The sequence below is a fragment of the Oncorhynchus mykiss genome, chromosome 6 (genome assembly GCF_057628025.1).
Source record: "Oncorhynchus mykiss isolate SJ-2025 chromosome 6, ASM5762802v1, whole genome shotgun sequence".
Lineage (NCBI taxonomy): Eukaryota > Metazoa > Chordata > Actinopteri > Salmoniformes > Salmonidae > Oncorhynchus > Oncorhynchus mykiss.
The window spans coordinates 26,724,443-26,747,426 of NC_143027.1; the positions used below are offsets into that span (position 1 = coordinate 26,724,443).

General features: G+C 40.9%; 2 protein-coding genes across 2 annotated transcripts in view; both read right to left on the reverse strand.

Moving 5' to 3' along the window:
- LOC110525619 (BCL2/adenovirus E1B 19 kDa protein-interacting protein 3-like) lies at positions 1-14,566 on the reverse strand. Its single transcript, XM_021605902.3, has 6 exons — positions 14,173-14,566; positions 3,847-4,108; positions 3,663-3,744; positions 3,447-3,538; positions 2,907-3,056; positions 1-2,130 (listed from the first exon to the last, which is right to left on the reverse strand). The coding sequence occupies exons 1-6, from the start codon at positions 14,258-14,260 to the stop codon at positions 2,082-2,084; spliced, it is 723 nt and encodes a 240-aa protein (XP_021461577.2). The 5' UTR covers positions 14,261-14,566; the 3' UTR covers positions 1-2,081.
- The window catches only part of LOC110525620 (serine/threonine-protein phosphatase 2A 55 kDa regulatory subunit B alpha isoform), a 14,811-nt gene continuing 6,377 nt past the window's right edge, over positions 14,551-22,984 (reverse strand). Inside the window, exons 8-10 of the mRNA XM_021605903.3 lie at positions 22,652-22,821; positions 22,239-22,330; positions 14,551-20,820 (exon numbers count right to left, since the gene is read on the reverse strand). Of these exons, the coding sequence (XP_021461578.2) occupies positions 20,544-20,820; positions 22,239-22,330; positions 22,652-22,821 (539 nt within the window). The 3' untranslated portion in view covers positions 14,551-20,543. The remainder of the gene's footprint in view (positions 20,821-22,238; positions 22,331-22,651; positions 22,822-22,984) is intronic.

Consider the following 22,984-nt stretch of genomic DNA (forward strand, 5'->3'; position numbering starts at 1 on the left):
TTGCGGTTAATTTCTCATTTTAATGTCAGATTTTCATCAAATTGGAAAAACTATCAAACAAGGCTGAAAGTTCTTGCTACTAGAATCAATATCACAAACAAAACATGTTCAAGGAAAAGACCAAGCATCTTTCAGTTTGTATTTTGGATTATCAAAGAAAAAAAATGAAACCAATGATAATGCACATACTTCTTCTGCGTTAGATACAGGATGGACTTGACAATATTAAATGAAAGCTATGACAGCCTTTGGCATCTCATGAATGATAATAAGTTAATCAATGCCAATTACAAGCTAAAGGCATGCATACAATGGGAGTTACTTTGAGTTGGCACAAACCAAGAACAGAGGCACAAAAAACAATCCCACTCAAAAAAAAGAACCCTACTACAATCACCACATCTATCCCCATTGTCCACTCACCCTCCCCCCCCAAAGTTAAAAAACAAAACCCTAAATAATCAAGCAGGGGTGGAGTGCTGGTTCTGTAAAGATACTTTCTCAGGAGTTCCTATTGCACGCTATGTGAAAATAATTATTTAGTGTATGAAAAAAAGCTTTTTACTATTGCAAAAAAAAGAAAAAGGGTCCTTTATCAGATTTCATAAAATTATTTCAGTACCAAATAGGTCAAAAATCATTACTTACATATGGTCCGCTTTATGTAAATGTATGCCTATGGGGAATGGAAACATATTTCATGCATACACAAAATGTTCACCGGAGGACATGTCAGAACCAGGACTTATCAGGAATGGAGATATGAGTGCATGAAACTGTTTTTGTTAGTTAAACTTGTCCAAGAGTTGAGAAATCACTGTGCGTGTTACCTTTGTAATGAAAGCGCTGAGATTAAAATAAATCTATATTTGGCACTATGCAGTAGTCATTTTGTGTACCAAAAGGAAACAAAACTGAATTATTTGTGGCCAGTTATAACATCATTCCACCAATACATCCTACTCTGTATGGTGGCTGGACCTATACACTGAGGGCGTGTTACCACACGGGAAAACTTACATTCAAAAGGTTTATAGAATCAGCTTGGAGAAAATAAATTAGATATGAAAAACAAAAAGGAAGAATGTGTGGCATGTGTGTCGTTAAACAGGCAGGTTGTGTATATTGGTATCAACTACTGTACATAAAGTCTTCATTCAAACTTTTCCTTACCCCGTACTTTACCCTGTACTGCATTTAGATTTACTATTCTTTCAGCATCTACTGGGATGTTTTCCTGTTAATCAATGGAAATCTGTAGTAGCTACTAGCATCACTATTCACACCCTTTCACCAAGAGACCACCTTCAGAGAAAATTATTTGGTGCTACTAAATGACACAAATTAGGTATAACAAGAATAGGCTAGAATTACAAGCAAACTTATCCTGAATTGACAAGTCTGGGCTGAATATTATTCCAAACCATGTAATAAAATAACAAATCCGAACAACAATACCACTTGATTCACAGTTACTGCAATTCTCAATGCCAATTGAAAGACGTACTGCAGATATGTAGCTTATTTTGGTTCAGGTAAAAGTCACCATGAAATTTACTGACTTGGAGTAGGGAGCAGTAGAGGAATTCTTGATTTCTCAAAGCACAATCTCTAGGTCTAAGCCAAGTAATCTGTGTAGAAATCTAAGAGAAATTCCCAAACCCCCAGGCCCTGTGCCATCCAATACCAGTCACAGTGTTTGTGCAGTACAGTATAAACAGCTTTTGAGGAATAATTTTGTCCAGAAGTACAACACTCAGATTCAGGTAGGTGCTGTTAACTATTATGTGCTGCTAGTGGTCATTACTGTTCAAAGCCAATCTGTGTCAAAAGGTAAAAAGTTCCCAGTCATTTATGAATTATGAACCCTCCAAAAGCACACTACATCAAAAAACGTGGGTAAGTCATTGTCAGATAGTGGTACAAATAACTAAAAAGGGGGAAAAAAACAGTTGAAAGGAGATAGCTAGGCATACAATGGATGCAGAGGAAAAGAGGACATTTAAGCACATGAAGACATTGTAACAACTAGTCAACAGGATAATTTTGATGCGACTTCCAGATACTGCTTCACTTTGGGTTTAGAAAGAGCTGGTGGAAGGCGTGGGGAGTCTCTTCCCAATGTAGACCCTAAGGAGACAATAAGTACAGCATGACAATGCTGAGCGATTAACTGACAGTTTTTTTTAACAGCTAATTGAGCGACGATGGTTCATTTTATTCCGTTTTTCCTTCTGTGAGTTCAATGCGCGCATTGAACATTTTCTCTAAAGATAAATCAGACCCAGCCTGAACTGTGTGATGTAGTAGGGAGTTGTAGTTTCCAACAGGCCAATATTCCACATTGTTTAGTGCAAAAACATGGTAATCAACTACAATAACCGTAATCCATTGCGCATCTATCTACCTTGTCCAGTCTCTTATGCCTGCTACAGAAGAGGCAGAAGAATGCACGATCGTGAGGGGATATAGAGAGCAGCTGTTGCTTTGCAAAGGTATGTCTACCTGAAAACACATGATCTAAGTGATTGATAGTTTGGTATTCAGCAGTCATAAAAGTATGCCTTAAAGAAATACAAAAGTGATTTTGTCAGACAGTATATGCAGCAGCTCTAGAGAAATAAGATTACTTTATTATATCATTTCAAGTTATCAAATAAAACTAATGTAATACACAACTAACGTAATGTGAAATTATGGTTAATAAGTAATAATGGGCAGTCACTACCATGGGACTTTTAATTGTTTTATTGTGATAGGGCAAAATCAAAAAACGTATAATCGAACAGATCACAAAAAAGCACTAATCGCTCAGCACTAATGACAATGATTCAACAGCAGACAATCTACAAATACTCACATATCCATTTGATTTGCTAGTTGTGTAAGATGGAACAGTCACTCACCCAATGCCAAGGGCAATAATGTGAGATAGCAGTAAGGAAGGGATGAAGACTTTGAGGAAGTCAGCAGAGAAGATACCCCCTTTCTTCATGGCTCCACTATTTCTCATGCTTAGGGATACTGAGCGTCTGGGGTGACGGAAGTGGAACTCCCTACAAAAAAAAAAATAATAATAATAAATATATATATATATATGTTTTTTAAATCACTGAACATGTTCACCATCTTGAAACAAATTGCATTGTTATCCCACAGAAAATTGGCATTTGCCTATTTTTGCTATGATTTAGGCTAGCAGTTTTGTGTTAGAACAGGGGTGGGAAAACTTTAAAGGCCACATAGGGATTTTGAAAGGGCCGCACAGTTTTTTGCTGGGGAAGAAAAAGAGCATATATATATATATATATATATATATATATATATAGTAATTTCTACATTTTCTATGTTTATACTTTATATCTCCCTCCGGCTGGATTGAATGGGCTCGCGGGCCGGATAGTAGTTTGCCCAACACTGTGTTAGTGTGCCGTGTGTCTCCTTACTTGGGTGGAACGTTTTCAGGCCGACTGGACCAATCTGCAACTTTGTTCATCATGATATCCTCTTTGTTTTTCTCTGGACCTTCCTCCTCTAACTGCAGATGGGGGGAGAGAGAGAGCACATGTGAACAGAGAATTACTGTATGCCTATAGTGTAACAGTGTAGACAGGGGCATTGATGGAGGAAGAGGGACATGAGGGCAGGCTGGGTTGTTGTACCTGGCTCCCTCTCCGACTGGACATCTCCACATCAAAGGTGATTTGGCCGTCATCCTGATCTGGACTGGGAGGTCTGTGAGGACTGAGGTGCAACACAGGAGGAAATGAATACACAAATTATACAAACACCTCAACATGGAGGACAGAGTTTAGGGAGTACACTAAAAACATGACACTCCCTTACCTGTCGCAGGAGGAGCTGCTCTGGCTGGACTCATGCTGGGCATCCAGCAGGATCTTCTCCATGTCTCCATTGTGGATAGAGGAGGATGAGGGCACATGCTCCAGTGCCGCTGTCAGACTCTCCTCCACCTCCTCTGGCACCACCTCCAGGGCCTGACTCTCCCCCTCATTCCCGTTCCCCGGGGCAGGAGAGGGTGTGGTGGAGTTTGGCAGCAGGGCTTGGTTCCTGTTGTTTCCATTCATCTCCAGCTCCACCCATGACCCTGAAAACAAAGATGGCAGTGGGGTTTAGAGGAAGTATGTGTATTAGTACAAATGTTAGTGACATAAGTCTAATGGTAAAGATGAAGTGACGTTCTCAAATTCGATGCATGGCTTACTGCACCGTCACCAAAAACATTGCATTTTGAGAAGAGAACTTGCAGCTACTATTGTAATTCAAATGAGCAAGCTGGAGAATGAAGGCAGTGGTACTTGGGGAAAACACCAAATAGCTGCTGTAAGTGCTTGCAATTAGCTACAAAGTCAACAAAGAGAGAAGTCATCATGACACAAAAAGACTCACTGAGCCCGAACAGAGATCCAGACATTTACATTTCATCTTAGTCTACAGCAGAGAGCCCCTGGCAGAGGAATGCATCCCTTCTACCGTTTAGGACTTTTTATCTCAGATGCATGAGACATGTCTGTGCTTGGTCTGGCCTTGTTTGTCTCAGCCACTCACAGTATGTGTAATGAAGTCACTGTATGGAACATACAGCAGTGCATGTTAACAAGGAGAGTCAGTGGATGGCCACCCTATGCTGCCGAGGATTAGGCCTAACTCCATATACATGAAAACAGAATAATTTTGTAAAACAAAAAATAGACATGCATGCATGGGTTTTAGATGTTAAGGACACCAATAGAGGATCTTTGTAGACCTAAGGTTGCATGTGCATGTTACTGAAATGATTGCCTTCATTAACAAAAACAAACATACATTACATGACCAAAAGTATGTGGACACCTGCTCAAACATCTCATTCCAAAATCATGGGCATTAATATGGAGTTGGTCCCCCCTTCGCTGCTATAACAGCCTCAACTATTCTGGGAAAGCTTTCCACTAGATGTTGGAACATTGCTGCACGGACTTGCTTCCATTTAGCCACAAGAGCATTAGTAAAGTTGGGCACTGATGTTGGGCGATTAGGCCTGGCTCATCGTCAGCATTCCAAATCCTCCCAAAGGTGTTCGATGGGATTGAGGTCAGGGCTCTGTGCAGGCCAGTCAAGTTCTTCCACAACCAATCTCGACAAACCATTTCTGTATGGACCTCGCTTTGTGCACGGGGGCATTGTCATGCTGAAACAGGAAAGGGCATTCGCCAAACTTTACAGTTGGCACTATGCATTCGGACAGGTAGCGTTCTCCTGGCATCCACCAAACCCAGATTCATCCTTTGGACTACCAGATGGTGATGAGTGAAACATCACTCCAGAGAACGCATTTCCACTGCTCCAGAGTCCAATGACAGCAAGCTTTACACCACTACAGCCGGCGCTTGGCATTGCACATGGTGAACTTGGGCTTGTTTGCGGCTGCCTGGCCATGGAAACCCATTTCATGAAGCTCCCAACGAACAGTTGTTGTGCTGACGTTGCTTCCAGAGGCAGTTTGTAACTCAGTAGTGAGTGTTGCAACTGAGGACAGACGATTTTTATGTGCTTCAGCACTCAGTGGTCCAGCTGTGAGCTTGTGTGGTCTACCACTTTGCGAGTAAGCCGTTGTTGCTCTTAGATGTTTCAACTTCACAATAACAGCACTTACAGTTGACCGGGGAAGCTCTAGCAGGGCAGAAATCTGATGAACTGACTTGTTGGAAAGGTGGCATAGGACGGTGCCACGTTGAAAGCGACTGAGCTCTTCAGTAAAGCCATTGGCAGTACAATGTTTGTCTATGGAGATGGCATACAGCCATGCAACAGGTGTGGCTGAAAAAGCCAAATCCACTTATTTGAAAGGGTGTTCACATACTTTTGTGTATATAGTATAGCAGACTTCAGTAGATTTCAGTTTAGAAAAAGGCACTGGACTCAAAGTCTAGTATGCTTTAAGCCGCAACTGGAACAAAGCATGCTCTCAGTCTTTGCTCACAGTCATAAAAAAGCACCCACGGCTATTAAGCAAAACATTCCTGACTTCCTCTCTTGGGGACATCAATTGGGCTTGTAATGGGGTAATCTCGTCCACCAGCCAGCTCTCCCTCTAATTCGAGCCTGGGGACAAGGTTAGTAGGGGTGGCCTGAATGCCACTGTCAGTGAGGTTATGTGGTTCCATTGCCAATCTAGGCCCTTACATAATGTGCATAGAGATGTTGTGTCTATCCATCATCTGAAAAAGTATGCCTCTTATTCATAATTTTGCTTCATTTGATTGCTTCTCTATAAATAAACACTATCCAGATGATAGCCTACATTTCATAATGATAGTGCTACTGCCTCTAACAGCAGGCTGCCTGAATGGAATCCAAACTGCTCCCATGTACGGGTAGGAGGGAGGGGAGTTATGCAATCTCTGCAACCAAGCTAAGCATCGAATCCAGGGCCATCAAATCCAGGGCCTGACTATTTAGCCAGTTACGCCTGAGCAACATTCAACTAACTAAACCTCTTCTAGGACTTTCCCTGTGCATTCTACCAGAAATCCACTCTGCATCTCCATACTGTATAAAAAGGGACAAAAAGGAACAGAAAGTACTATACAAGGACACCGATAATACAAACCTATACCATCTTAATCTTGTGCTTTTGCCTCCAACGTGGACTGTGTGGGCAGTTTAGAAACTGCATCTGATGGTCATGTAAATATTGACTGTTCAGCATACAGTAGCAGTCATTGTGGGTGGAAGTAGACAATATACCTATTGCGTTATCTGCAAGGTTTACTTTGACAGTTCCTACCCAAACAGATTTACCACCCCTACCAAAAAAAAAAAAACTAACATTTTTATTACTGATTAGATTGAGACATTGAGAAGCCTAATCTAGTATAAATCTTATTATGAGAAAGCCTTGTAAGGATATGGTATGATGACACACTAACCTATCACTAAGTGTTATGGGCAATTGATAGGTGTGGACTTGAGTCGAATTACTTGATGACTTGAGACTCAGCATGAAATAAAAAATAAAATAACTTGGAGCCTTAATGCTCGGGACTCTTATTTGACTGGAGACTTATCTGGCCAGGTTTTATAATGTTTTGTCACTTACTTTGTGGCATAGAGTCTCCGTGAATTACTCTCCACGCAGCCACTGTATCACACTTGCAAAAAAAACTAAAAAAAGTGAAACACACACTTGGTCCTCTAATTGGACCAGCAAACTATCAGTCAACACAGATCAGGTGAACTTGCTCAGTGAAAAGGTTTTGGGTGGGTTGTGAGTGTAGCCTACCATTTGTATTTTATATTTATACCTTCGCTTATTCAACCTGGTCACTAACATAGGCCTACGGAAATGCACCAAATTCTTGTTTCAAAATCATCTAATCTGTGCTTCAGAACCAAAAAGTTGTGCATCTTGACCAATCATCAGCATTGGCGCGCAAAGGCGGGCACACATATTCAGATTAGTGACCAGAAAGCACTTGTTTAATTTTCTCCGGTTTTGCCTGCCATTAATGTAGCCTCCCTACATTATTCCATATTAAGTACCATTTAGCAATCTGCTACAGACACATCTTTGTCACAACAATAGGCTACCTGGTGATTTCATTGATCATATTTCAGATAGGCCTAGTTTGGGTGGGTTAATTATACACCTCAGTGGTGGTACTGGCTATATTACGTCTAAAGATAGCTGTAACATCACACACCCTTCAAATTCTTTTGAGATGAAGATGTAGCATTCTGGCAAACTAATTAAGATATTTGTGAGGAAGAAAAATGGCTAAAGACACATCATGCTTTCCATTCAATCCTGCAACATCCGCTTCTTACAAGTATGATCCTGCTTGCTCTGGACTCCAGAGAAGTGACAATGACCATGTTAACATGCAAACCAATATCCCGTTATTATTCGGGATCTCAAGTATTCTGCTTTTGAGTGGACACATGTAAACATCATATCCTTTAAAAAAAAAAAATTAAAAGCTTGTATCCCGGTTATGAGAACCCGGATAAGATGCCTGGGATATGTTGATCTTAGATGGGATACTGTGGCATGTGAACATTTTATCCTGTTTACTGTTGCTTTACACGGTCTGCGCAGGCTGAGAATTGCATTTTATGGGTGTTGTGTGATGTTTTCATCTGATTGTCAAACAAATCACTTCAAAAATAACTACCTACCAGTTCAATCCACCATAATTCACTTTGCTGATACTCCGTACTGAACCGCAGAGCATAATTGCTACATTCACCCCTAATTTAGACAAGTTTCGGATGTATTTTATTTTATTTCACCTTTATTCAACCAGGTAGGCCAGTTGAGAACAAGTTTTCATTTACAACTGCGACCATACCAAGATAAAGCAAAGCAGTGCAACAAAATACAACAGAGTGACACATAAACAAACATATAGTCAATAACACAATAGAAACATCTATGTACTGTGTATGCAAATGTAGAAGAGTAGGGAGGTAAGGCAATTAATAGGCCATAGAGGCAAAATAATTACAATGTAGCATTAACACTGGAGTGATAGATGCGTAGATGGTGATGTGCAAGTAAATATACTTGGGTGCAAAAGAGCAAGAGTATAAATAACAATATGGGGATGAGGTAAGTGGGTGTGCTATTTACAGATCGGCTGTCTACAGGTACAGTGCCCAAGCCCCCCAAGCTGCTCTGACAGCTGATGCAAAAAGTTAGTGAGGGAGATAGGTCTCTCTCACTTCAGTGACTTTTGCAATACATTCCAGTCATTGACAGCAGAGAACTGGAAAGAAAGGCGGCCAAAGGAAGTGTTGGCTTTGGGGATGAACAGTGAAAAATACTTGCTGGAGTCCGTGCTACAGGTGGGTGTTGCTATCGTGACCAGTGAGCTGAGATAAGGCAGGGCTTTACCTAGCAAAGACTTATAGATGACCTGGAGGCAGTGTGTTTGGCGAAGAATATGTAGCGATGTCCAGCCAATGAGAGCATACAGGTCGCAGTGGTGGGTAGTATATGGGGCTCTGGTGACAAAACAGATGGCACTGTGATAGACTGCATCCAATTTGCCGAGTAGAGTGCTGGAGGCTATTTTGTAAATGACATCGCCGAAGTCAAGGATCGGTAGGATGATCAGTTTTACGAGGGTGTATTTGGCAGCAAGAGTGAAGGAGGCTTTGTTGCGAAATAGGAAGCCGATTATAGATTTCATTTTGGATTGGAGATGCTTAATGTGAGTCTGGAATGAGAGTTTACAGTCTAACCAGACACCTAGGTATTTGTAGTTGTCCACATATTCTAAGTCAGAACCATCCAGAGGTGTGATGCTAGTCGGGCAGGCAGCAATCGGTTCAAGGGCATGCATTTAGTTTTACTAGCATTTAAAAGCACTTGGAGGCCATGGAAGGAGTGTTGTATGGCATTGAATCTCATTTGGAGGTTTGTTAACACAGGTTAACACATTCGAAAGCCTTGGCCAGGCCAATGAAGACAACTGCACAGTAGTGTCTCTTATCGATGGCGGTTATGATATCGTTTAGGACCTTGAGCGTGGCTGCGGTGCACCCATGACCAGCTTGGAAACCAGATTGCATAGTGGAGAAGGTACGGTGGGATTCAAAATGGTCGTTGATCTGTTTTTAACTTGGCTTTCAAAGATTTTAGAAAGGCAGGGCAGGATGGATATAGGTCTATAAGTTTTGGTCTAGAGTGTTTCCCCTTTGAAGAGGGGGATATCAGCGGCATCTTTCCAATCTTTGGGGATCTCAGACGATACGAAAGAGGTTGAACAGGCTAATAATAGAGGTTGCAACAATTTCAGTGGATAAATTTAAAAAGGGAGGGTCCAGATTATTTAGCACAGCTGATTTGGAGGGATCCAGATTTTGCAGCTCTTTCAGAACATCAGCTGTCTGGATTTGGGTGAAGGAGAAATGGGGAGGGGGGGGGCTTGGGCAAGTTGCTGCAGAGGGTGCTGAGCTGCTGGCCAGGGTAGGGGTAGCCAGGTGGAAAGCATGCCCAACTGTAGAAAAATGCTTATTGAAATAATCCATTATCGTAGATTTATCGGCGGTGACAGTGTTTCCTAGCCTCAGTGCAGTGGGCAGCTGGGAGGAGGTGCTCTTATTCTCCATGGACGTTAGTGACCCAAAACTTTTTAGAATTAGTGCTACAGGATTCACATTTCTGTTTGAAAAAGCTAGCCTTAGCTTTCCTAACTGACTATATTGATTCCTGACTTCCCTGAAAAGTTGCATATCGCAGGAGCTATTCGATGCTAATGCAGAACGCCACAGGATGTTTTTGTGCTGGTCAAGGGCAGTCAAGTCTGGGGTGAACCAAGGGCTGTATCTGTTCTTAGGTCTACATTTTTTTTGACTGGGGCATGCTTATTTAAGATGGAGAGGAAAGCACTTTTAAAGAGAAACCAGGCATAATCTACTGACGGGATGAGGTCAATATCCTTCCAGGATACCCGGGCCAGGTCGATTAGAAAGACCTGCTCGCTGAAGTGTTTTAGGGAGCGTTTGACAATGATGAGGTGTGGTCATTTGACCGCAGACCCATCATTCACGCAGTCAATGAGGCAGTGATCGCTGAGATCCTGGTTGAAGACAGCAGAGGTGTATTTAGAGGGCAAGTTGGTCAGGATGATATCTAAGAGGGTGCCCATGGTTACGGATTTAGGGTTGTACCTGGTAGGCTCCTTAATAATTTGTGTGAGATTGAGGGCATCTATCTTAGATTGTAGGACGGCCGGGGTGTTAAGCATATCCCAGTTTAGGTCACCTAACAGTACGAACTCTGAAGATAGATGGGGGGCAATCAATTCACATATGGTGTCCAGGGCACAGCTGGGTGCTGAAGGGGGTCTATAACAAGCCGCAAAAGTAGAAGCTCGAATTGTTTGGACACAGACCTGGATAGCATGACTGAACCCTGCAGGCTCTCTCTGCAGTAGATTGCAACTCCGCCCCCTTTGGCAGTTCTATCTTGTCGGAAAATGTTGTAGTTGGGGATGGAAATTTCAGGATTTTTGGTGGCCTTCATAAGCCAGGATTCAGATACGGCTAGGACATCAGGGTCGGCGGTGTGTGCTAAAGCATTGAATAAAACAAACTTAGGGAGGAGGCTTCTAATGTTAACATGCATGAAACCAAGGCTTTTACAGTTAGAGAAGTCAACAAATGAGAGCGCCTGGGGAATGGAAGTGGTGCTGAGGGCTGCAGGGCCTGGGTTAACCTCTACATCACCAGAGGAACAGAGGAGGAGGAGGATAAGGCTATAAGAACTTATAACTTACATTTGTTTATCAACTATAGTTTGATACACGCAGCTTCTCTTCTATTATAACTTGTTGCCCCAGAAGACTAAATAAAGTAGTGCTTACCAGAATAATGTCTTACAACGATAGAATAAATGCATTAGTAATCTAGTTAACACCAGTGAAGTTGTCTGTTTCGTTTAGGGACCGGTGAGAAAAAGCAATAACAATAACGTTTGAGCTCCCGAGTGGCACAGCAGTCTAAGACACATCACTACAGACCCTGGTTCAATCCCAGACTATCACAACTGGCCGTGATCGAGAGTCCCATAGAGCGGCGCTGAATTGGCCCAGCGTCGTATGGGCTAGGGGAGGGTTTGGCCGGGTTAGGCCGTCATTGTAAATTTGTTCTTAATTGACTTGCCAAATAAAGGGTAAATGAATAAAAATGTAATTAAAAAAAAAACTGGAACGATTGGTCCTGCGAGAAATGTCATCAGTTTGACCAGTTTTAAGGAGAAAAACATTTGAGAAAAACATTTCTAATAAAACTTCTGTTTTGTACTGGGTGCATATTTTAAGGTTGAAATTGTCTGCTTGCAGAACAGTGTCAAAGATAATATTACACACACATTCTCTCAAGAGATGCTGAAAGAAATCACATTTCTCCACTCCTGTTCCTGAGACAAAATTAACATTTATTTTATAATTTTACTGCAAGAAAATATATTAGACTACATGTGAGATGTTATAGGCCTACAGTCAGTGTCCATATATCAGTTATTATTCCATTTAACCCATATGAACTTAAATTAGGAATATTCTGTTTATTTGTGGTTAGAGGGATACTCATTGAGCGGGATATCAAAAGGTGCATGTATGTAAACAGCTTATACAGTATCAGACCTTAAGCGGGATATGAGCTACTATCTGGAATAATGTGTGCATTTAAACATGGTCAACGTGACATGATATCTCTAGTTGATATTGACTGCTTACTTGAATGACTCATCTCAAAATGCAGGTGTAAAACGCTGTTAATTTCAAAATCTTGTTGTTTGAAAATGCATCACTATTTATGGCTGTAATGACAGGCTACATCTGTGCAGTGATTGTGCGTAAGCTTTGAACTACGTCTTTGTGGGGGTCAAAAAGTTAGAAAATCCTTCCGCTAGCAAACAGATTGCTGATTTACTTTACAGCAATAAAATAAAATAAAATTGTATGGAGAGAGGATTGCCATAAATGAATATGCAGATCCAAAAATTGTGATCAAGAATATGAACTGTTTACCTTGCAAACTCACCAGCAATGGGGCATCAAGCAACAATTACTAGCATAGGCCTACTGGTATTTTGCTATGTCAAAAGTGCTTGAAATTGAGCATTTACCTACGAAGCTCACATTTGAATTTGTAGTAAAAATGAACAACATAATCAAAAATGTGTTGAAGATAGAATAATGAAAATGGCTGTATGGTTGTCTCAAATAGACAAGGACAGTCGTGAAGAGGGCACGACAACGCCTATTCACACTCAGGAGACTGAAAAGATTTGGCATGGTTGCTCAGATCCTCAAAGTTCAACAGCTGCACCATCGAGAGCATCTTGACTGGTTGCATCACCGTCTGGTATGGTAACTGCTCAGCCTCCGACCGCAAGGCACCACAGAGGGTAGTGTGAACGGCCCAGTACATCACTGGGGTCAAGCTTCCTGCCACCCAGGACCTCTATACCAGAAGGCCCCAAAAAATTGCCAAGGACTCCAGCCACTCTAGGTCAAAAAGGTTTCTTAATAACAGCTTCAACCCCAAGCCATAAGACTCTTGAACAGTTAATCAAATGGCTATCCGGACTATTTGCATTGACCCCACCCCACATTTTTACGCTGCTGCAACTCTGTTTATTATCGATGCATAGTTACTTTACCTCTACCTAACATGTACATATTAAATCAATTACCGCGACTAACCGGTGCCCCAGCACATTGACTCTGTCCCGGAACCCCCTGTATATAGCCTCGCTACTGTTATTGTATCGTTGCTCCTTAATAATTAGATTCTCCCCCCCTTTTCTTAAAACTGTATTGTCGGTTAAGGGCTTGTAAGTAGGCATTTCACTGTAAGGTTGTATTCGGCGCATGTGACAAATACAATTGTATTTGAACAATTCATTGCCTGCATAGCACATTTTTTATTGACTTAAGAATTTACATTAAAAAAAACTTGTGACAACTTGCCCTTAGAATGCACGACTTGTATTTGACCCGTTCTAATTGGAACTCGATTTGTGACTTGCTTGTGACTCGAATAATAGCGAATTGGTCCCACCTCTTTGATTTAAAAAAAAATATTATATGCACACGTTCTCTGCAGGAAAACGTACATACGTAGGTAGACATGCTGTATGCAACGTCTAGAAATGTGTGTTTCGCATGGCAAAAACGTTGTCTATTGAGTGCATTCCATTCGCCTGTGTGTGGATTCAGAAAATCGACAATGCACTGAATGTGTGCAACTCAAACCATAAAAGCTCATGAGTAGCTGGAGTTATGTAAACACATTACATGATTTAAAACAGGGAATTTGTTCGGATTCGACACATTTCATTTATACATTTTCTTTTCAGACATGTTTTGATATGGATTAAGCCCGCCCCAAGACAAACTAGTTCAGTGGTATCCTTCCATGGTTGGTTGAAATCCTGTCACTCAAACGTTCAAAGTAAATCAATTGGAGCAATAAGGGTGACGTTTAAACAATATTAAGAGCTCCTCCTGCCCTAAGGAAGCAGAAGAAATTCTAACCTAGGAGGCAACTTTTGCGATGTTTTGTTAAAAACATTTACCATGAAAAATCAAGCACATTTGTTGGACATGTATTCAAAACTCTTGATTGTTCGAAAAGGTTGTCGGTGATACTTACCGTTTAGGCTAGGCTCCTCGTTATTGTTTTGCTGAGCAGCAGCAGTGGCGGACATGTTGCCAGCTCCGTCTTTAGCGTTTGTCAACATGACACGCAAGCGACAGCGCGCGCAGGCGTATCATATATGATTGGCTCACCTGAGAAGAGACGTCACCAAATTATTTCACGAACTTTAATTTGTTGTTCAAAATATGCACCAACGCAAATAAACATTTGTTTGTGATGTGTATTCCTTGCATTTCGCATTTAAATGGTCTTCTCTTGCTTTATTTTCTCAATTTTCAAATGGTGCTTGTGTATGTAATGACAAGACACTTTCCTATATGAGAACATTATACAAATACAAGTCATCTCACTGTGAAAGAAGTCAGAAACGTATTACAATTATTTTATTCATTCTTTATTACTCATTAACCTAAACTGTATTTTATTCTGTTTGACAAATGCAAACATACCTATACTGTGAACCTTTAAAACTGCTGTATTCCTTTTTCTTTTAAATCACCCAGAATTTCCCAATCTTTATCAAGAGTCCCTCAAAAACAAAACATACAAATAAAATAAATTCACAAAAATAAAAAGTGCATTCTGTTGTGAGTCCTGTGAATACAATATATTTAAGTCCTCCTGGGCATTCTCCTGCCTGACAAGCCGCCAGTCACTTCAGGAAACATACATTATCTAATTTCCTCCGCTATGAAAAAGGCAATTAGGTCCTTCTGAATGACATTTCGTGGCTTTAGACAAGAGTTGTGAAGACAGGAGTGTGTGGAGGAAAGTTATTTTATTATGTTCAGGTGTCTCCAAGTATTGTTTTAGTCTAAACTGACAGCAGAGATATACAGTTGAAGTCAGAAGTTTACATACAACCACTCCACAAATTTCTTGTTAACAAACTATAGTTTTGGCAAGTCGGTTAGGACATCTACTTTGTACATGACAAGTACATTTTCCAACAATTGTTTACAGACAGATTATTTCACTGTATCACAATTCCAGGGGTCAGAAGTTTATACAATAAATTGACTGTGCCTTTAAACAGCTTGGAAAATTCCAGAAAATGTTGTCATGACTTTAGAAGCTTCAGATAGGCTAATTGACATAATTTGAGTCAATTGGAGGTGTACCTGTGGATGTATTTCTAGGCCTACCTTCAAACTCAGTGCCTCTTTGCTTGACATTATGGGAAAATCAAAAGCAATCAGCTAAGACCTCAGAGAAAAAAAAAATTGTAGACCTCCACAAGTCTGGTTGATCCTTGGGAGCAATTTCCAAAACACCTGAAGGTACCACATCCAGCTGCAAAAACAATAGTACGCAAGTACAAACACCATGGGACCACGCAGCTGTCAAACCACTCAGGAAAGAGAGGCGTTCTGTCTCCTAGAGATTAACGTATTTTGGTGCGAAAAGTGCAAATCAATCCCAGAACAGCAGCAAAGGACCTTGTGAAAATGCTGGAGGAAACAGGTACAAAAGCAACTATATCCACGAATCCTATATCGACATACGGTTTGCAACTGCACATGGAGACAAAGATCGTACTTTTTGGTGAAATGTCCTCTGGTCTGATGAAACAAAAATAGAACTGCTTGGCCATAATGACCATTGTTATGTTTGGAGGAAAAAGGGGGAGCCTTGCAAGCTGAAGAACACCATCCCAAATGTGAAGCACGGGGGTGGCAGCATCATGTGTGGGTGTTTTGCTGCAGGAGGGACTATATTGAAGCAACATCAAGACATCAGTCAGGAAGTTAAAACTTGGGTTACAAATGGGGTCTTCCAAATGGACAATGACTCCAATCATACTTCCCAAGTTGTGGCAAAAAGGAGTAAGGACAACAAATTCAAGGTATTGGAGTGGCCATCACAAAGCCCCGACCTCAATCCTATGGAAAATTTGTGGACAGAACTGAAAAAAAGTGTGTGCGAGCAAGGAGGCCTACAACAAACCCGACTCAGTTAAACCAGCTCTGCCAGGAGGAATGGGCCAAAATTCACCCAAATTTATTGTGGGAAGCTTGTGGAAGGCTACCCGAAACGATTGACCCAAGTTAAACAATTGAAAGGCAATGCTCCCAAATACTAATTGAGTGTATGTAAACTTCTGACCCACTGGGAATGTGATGAAAGACAGAAATAAATCACTCTATACTATTATTCTGACATTTCAAATTCTTAAAATAAAATGGTGATCCTAACTGACCTAAGACAGGGAATTTTTACTAGGATTAAATGTCAGGAATTGTGAAAAACTGAGTTTAAATGTATTTGGCTACGGTGTATGTAAACTTCCAACTTCAACTATGTGTGTGTGTGTGTGTGTGTGTGTGTGTGTATATATATATATATATATATATATATATACAGTGCCTTGCGAAAGTATTCGGCCCCCTTGAACTTTGCGACCTTTTGCCACATTTCAGGCTTCAAACATAAAGATATAAAACTGTATTTTTTTGTGAAGAATCAACAACAAGTGGGACACAATCATGAAGTGGAACAACATTTATTGGATATTTGAAACTTTTTTAACAAATCAAAAACTGAAAAATTGGGCGTGCAAAATTATCCAGCCCCTTTACTTTCAGTGCAGCAAACTCTCTCCAGAAGTTCAGTGAGGATCTCTGAATGATCCAATGTTGACCTAAATGACTAATGATGATAAATACAATCCACCTGTGTGTAATCAAGTCTCCGTATAAATGCACCTGCACTGTGATAGTCTCAGAGGTCTGTTAAAAGCGCAGAGAGCATCATGAAGAACAAGGAACACACCAGGCAGGTCCGAGATACTGTTGTGAAGAAGTTTAAAGCCGGATTTGGATACAAAAAGATTTCCCAAGCTTTAAACATCCCAAGGAGCACTGTGCAAGCGATAATATTGAAATGGAAGGAGTATCAGACCACTGCAAATCTACCAAGACCTGGCCGTCCCTCTAAACTTTCAGCTCATACAAGGAGAAGACTGATCAGAGATGCAGCCAAGAGGCCCATGATCACTCTGGATGAACTGCAGAGATCTACAGCTGAGGTGGGAGACTCTGTCCATAGGACAACAATCAGTCGTATATTGCACAAATCTGGCCTTTATGGAAGAGTGGCAAGAAAGGCATTTCTTAAAGATATCCATAAAAAGTGTAGTTTAAAGTTTGCCACAAGCCACCTGGGAGACACACCAAACATGTGGAAGAAGGTGCTCTGGTCAGATGAAACCAAAATTGAACTTTTTGGCAACAATGCAAAACGTTATGTTTGGCGTAAAAGCAACACAGCTCATCACCCTGAACACACCATCCCCACTGTCAAACATGGTGGTGGCAGCATCATGGTTTGGGCCTGCTTTTCTTCAGCAGGGACAGGGAAGATGGTTAAAATTGATGGGAAGATGGATGGAGCCAAATACAGGACCATTCTGGAAGAAAACCTGGTGGAGTCTGCAAAAGACCCGAGACTGGGATAGAGATTTGTCTTCCAACAAGACAATGATCCAAAACATAAAGCAAAATCTACAATGGAATGGTTCAAAAATAAACATATCCAGGTGTTAGAATGGCCAAGTCAAAGTCCAGACCTGAATCTGTGGAAAGAACTGAAAACTGCTGTTCACAAATGCTCTCCATCCAACCTCACTGAGCTCGAGCTGTTTTGCAAGGAGGAATGGGAAAAAGTGTTTTTTTTTCAGTCTCTCGATGTGCAAAACTGATAGAGACATACCCCAAGCGACTTACAGCTGTAATCGCAGCAAAAGGTGGCGCTACAAAGTATTAACTAAAGGGGGCTGAATAATTTTGCACGCCCAATTTTTCAGTTTTTGATTTGTTAAAAAAGTTTGAAATATCCAATAAATGTTGTTCCACTTCATGATTGTGTCCCACTTGTTGTTGATTCTTCACAAAAAAAATACAGTTTTATATCTTTGTTTGAAGCCTGAAATGTGGCAAAAAGTTCAAGGGGGCCTAATACTTTCGCAAGGCACTGTGTGTGTGTGTGTGTGTGTGTGTGTGTGTGTGTGTGTGTATGTATGTATGTATGTATGTATGTATATATATTTGTATGTGTGCATGCATATATATATATATATATATATATATAAAATAAGAGCCGATCTGTGGCAACAATTACATTTGTACCGTAACTGAGCCGTGATGTTCTAATGCCAAGAGTGTAATGGCGGTATGGGGTTAGGGGTATCACGTGCTGCTTCTCCTATTGAGCATTTTACATCTTAACCATACCTAAACATTAGGCTAGTAGTAGGCTACTCTTGTTCCTCATGTCATGACACATTTTCACAACAGCTATTATAAACTGTCCACAAAACAAACATAAGAAAATTAAGTATTCAACAAGGACATGAGGAAGTGACCCTCACAACACCAGCAGAGCTAATGACCTTTATTGCAGTCTGCAATAGTGCTTATTGGTAGCCTTACTAGTAAATGAGACTCAATTGATACTCTTAATGCTAACTTATTACGATCAAATGGCTCACAATTGGTATCTCGTCAATCAAGTATTCGCGTAGCCATGTGCTACAGACAGAAGAAAAAATTATTTACCTCCCAAAATATCAACAAAGAATGCCACATTGACTAAATACAGTACAAACGCTGGAAATGCCGTTTATTTTAAATACTGTCTTCAATGCCCTGAGCTGACATTACCCAGTAATTCCATCCAATGATACCCACTAACACGACTCACTTAACAGTTGTTTGTTTCCTGCATAAAGAACTTACGCACAATCAAAGAGAGAAAATATTGTTTCATAAAATATTTCAAGTCAGTAACCCTGTCTAGTCAATAAACCTGATACTCAGTGAACATGTGGTTAAGAGCATTTCTTCAGTCAAACTGAAGCAAACAGATAATGCCTTTCCCATTCTCAACGTACAATGGGCTATTAATAATAAAATGATCTTTTACTCAGTGCAATTTTTTTGAAAACACAGCCATGGCAAACAAACGGATGCACACAGATCCACACCGGAGTTAAAACAATTAGCGCAAATGAACTAGCTTAAACTCAGAAGCACCCGAATCCATTCCAGTCAATATCGGTTACAGTAACCCAAATACAAAAACGAATGACCATTATGATTCCACAGTGACGCATACCTGAAAATACTTATTTGGACATCCAACATGCATAAAGCCTTTCTTAATGGCACATTAATATGCACTCCATCCTCAAACCCGCAGCCCACGTGAATTTAACACAGTAAGTCACATTAACTTTCACCAGTCCAAGTAATCCTTCAGTCCATAGACCAGTCCAAAACCTACAGCTTAATAGACAACAGTGATCAGACTACACCAAGTAGTGCGAAGGGATTAAAGGATATCAATCAATATTTCTGTCTTCTTAATTCATACAAAAATAAACTAATTATAGTGATTATTCTTTATCTGAAGTACAAAACATCATTAAAAAACAAACAAAAAACTTGATCCAGAGGGAAAACTTAAATTCACAAGAAGCATAAGTCAAGACGCATGCATGGAACTGAGCAGCAGAGGTACAAATGGGTGCCGCGCTTACATTTAAAAACGGACAAGTCATGCAGGTCAGCCAAGGCAGGCCTGTCTTTCTCCTGCAATTACTGCACTGGAGCCTCTGTGCTGAGCTGTACATGGTGGCACTCTAAGTGCAAGAAGGAGATTAGGCTGCAATACCTCTGCCCACTACCGTTTACTTGGAAAAGCAATGGCTTCATACTGTAGGCTACCTCTGGAGAAGGGCACTGTGCTTACCAGACGGTTAACCCTCTCATCTGTAGTCTCAGACTGACTAACTCTATATTCTACATAGTTGTCTCGAAATTACCCCCAGACCCCAACCCAGCCCACCAACTGAGTTGAGCTATTGTGTGTGTGTGTATACGTGTCTACATCAATGTTTAGAGTAAGTGTGTACTGTATGTGAAAGAGGGTGAGCAAACTTGGAAATTTGACAAATGGCCTGGGACAAAAATTGAGAGCTGTCAGCTTGCCAATTTGGTCAGTGAAGAACAGCAATGTTGTGATCTGTGTCAACGATGGAGGGGTGGGAGGGAACAACTTCCTATCAAAAGAAAAAAATGCTTGTATATATAAAAAATGCTTGTGGCACCAAAACCGTTAAATTAGCAACATATCAATATCGCAAAGACTAGTGTTAAAAAAGTGTTCCCTTTGGGATGTAGTGGACAACAGTTGCAATGTGGCAGAAGAAGTGTGGTACTGTTGGAGCCCCCTGAACAGGAAATAAGACTAAGAAAGCCATCAAAACAGAGGCGTTTTGCTGCACTTTTCCAGTTGAGATGTTGGGGACCAGAGTAGTGAGGCTAAAGTGGGATCTGGGATATGAAGGGTTCATTGAATATTTGTTACAGTTTGTCCTGAAATATATAGAGGTTGTTAGTGGTGGCCACGGCGATGATGTTGTCCTGAGGGTGCCAGGCCGTGTGGAGGATCTTCTTGTTAAAGTCCAGGCTGTCTACACTGATCTCGTCCTTCTTGCGCTTCCCACCTGTGCACACCTTGCGGGGCTTGAGCACAGAACGAGGCTTACTGCTTTCCCGAGACGCCTCCAGGGTCACATCCTGCCGGTAGCCTCGGTCAAACATCCTGAAGAAGTTGTTGTATGAGCCCGTCATCACAACACTGAGGAGGACAAGGGTGGGGAATGAAACTGAGGTAGTGGCAGACTGACAGTGGTTTCACATCCGTCTTTCAATCACAGAATCAAAACACTTATTTATCTCAGGCATATTAAGACCGTACAAAATTCAACTGTATTGTGGCGACAGGTAGCCTAGTGGTTAGAGCATTGGGCCAGTAACTGAAAGGTTTCTAGTTCGAATCCCCGAGCTGACAAGGTAAAAATCTGTTGTTCTGCCCCTGAACAAGGCAGTTACCCCACTGTTCCTAGGCCGTCATTGTAAATAAAAATATGTTCTTAACTGACTTGCCTAGTTAAATAAATGTAGAGTCAGGTCCATAATTATTGGCACCCTTGATAAAGATAAGCAAAAATACTTTTAAAAATAAACACTAACCTATACGGTATGCAAAAAGGGCGAAATTCCATTTTTTTAAAACTAATACAATAGCTCAGAGAAAGAGATATTGTTTAACAAGTAATTTTAAAAAAGTCAAAAAGATACAGGTCAAAACTATTGGCACCCATGTTTTCAGTAGTCTAACACCCTCCCCGTGCGAGGATAATGGCACAGCCTTTTTCTAAAATGTTGAGATTGGAGAACATGTTGGGAGGGATCTTAAACCATCATTCCATACAAAATCTTTTCAGATCATTGATATACTTTGTCTGCTGCTATGGACTGGCCTCTTCAATTCAAAGTACATATTTTCAAGTCCGGAGACAGATGGCCATTGCAAATATGTTGATTTTGTGGTCAATTAACCATTTCCACCACCATAATTTACTGTAGGTATGAGGTACTTTACTGCATAGGCTTCTGTTTTTCAATGCCAAATAGCTATATTTTCATGTAATCTGACCATAGCAACCGGTTCCAATCCAAGTGCCAATGCCGTTTATCAAACTGTAGGCGGAGTCACATGAAAATGCAAGGGTGAGCCTTGAGTTCTGTTGGACAGCGATAAAGGAAGCCTTTGATAAGGCCTGTGTCGCTCAGTTCAGATGAGGGGATATCCCCATATACTGTATCTTACAGTATCTACAGCCTTTCTTCTGTAGGCCAAATGGAACATAACACTACTAAGTACAACATAGTAATAAATACAACTATTACTCTTTAATGTGTCCTCAATGTCTAACATTGATCTAATGCAGGGATGGGCAACTTCAGTCCTCGGGGGCCTGATTGATTGCCCCAGCTAACACACCGGACTCCTATAAACAACTAATCATGATCTTCAGTTTAGAATGCATTTTTTAAAATCAGCTGTATCTGTTAGGGAGGGGGGGGGGGGGGGGACACACCACTCCAGCCCCAGAGGACTGGAGTTGCCCATCCCTGATATAATGTATCATACAGCATCAACTTCATGATCAATGTCAGACAGCTATTCGTAATTCTAAACTTGACTCTCACCTGTCGTTTCCATTCCAGCAGCACTCAAACTTATCAAAGATGCAGTCGTTCTCATAGAGTGAGCACAGTTTACTCCTGAGGTATTCATGGACCTGTTGGGAGGAGAATTATAGTTTATCAAGACACTGAAAACAGTACATTATATTTGCACAAAAAATACATTGGTTCAGTCTAATATAAGCATACCGTCAAATGATAACAAATGACACAATAACCAACTGAATGTATCCTTGCTTGTAAACCATCAAATACAACAAAGGCCAATACAGGACCAGTGTACTCGTAAAAGACACATGTATACACTATATCTCCCCCTACTGGAAGACTTTGATATATATATAAAACTAAAGTTTAGAGATTTGGACGCAACATCCATGATGTCACCATCTCCCACCATACAGACACCAGCTGACCTGATAAGTCTCTACTGGACGGGACTCCATGTTGAGGTCCCAGATTTTGACGGACAGGTAGTCCCGGGTCATCATGTAGCGCCCACTGTGGCTGAACTTGACATCAGAGATGGAAGAGATAATCTCAGAGAAGAATGAACGATTGCTTGGATCTTCAGGCTCTTCAAACACTGAGTGAGACAAGGAGAAGTGTGCTCGCTTAGTCAGTTCATTGGCTAGGTTTCTGTTCAGCACTTTGTGAAATCAGCTGATGTGAGGGCTTTATAAATACATTTAATTGATTGAGTAGTCAATGACAGGAATGGACTCTTGAAACATCTGCTTCCAAGGTCT

Excerpts from the sequence above, each read along its gene's own strand:
- LOC110525619 (XM_021605902.3), bottom strand. The coding sequence starts at position 14,260 with ATGTTGACAAACGCTAAAGACGGAGCTGGCAACATGTCCGCCACTGCT. Across the intron at positions 3,745-3,846 it reads AGCAGCTCCTCCTGCGACAG|TCCTCACAGACCTCCCAGTC; the intron begins GTAAGGGAGTGT and ends GTTGCACCTCAG. Across the intron at positions 2,131-2,906 it reads ATTATTGCCCTTGGCATTGG|GGTCTACATTGGGAAGAGAC; the intron begins GTGAGTGACTGT and ends TTGTCTCCTTAG.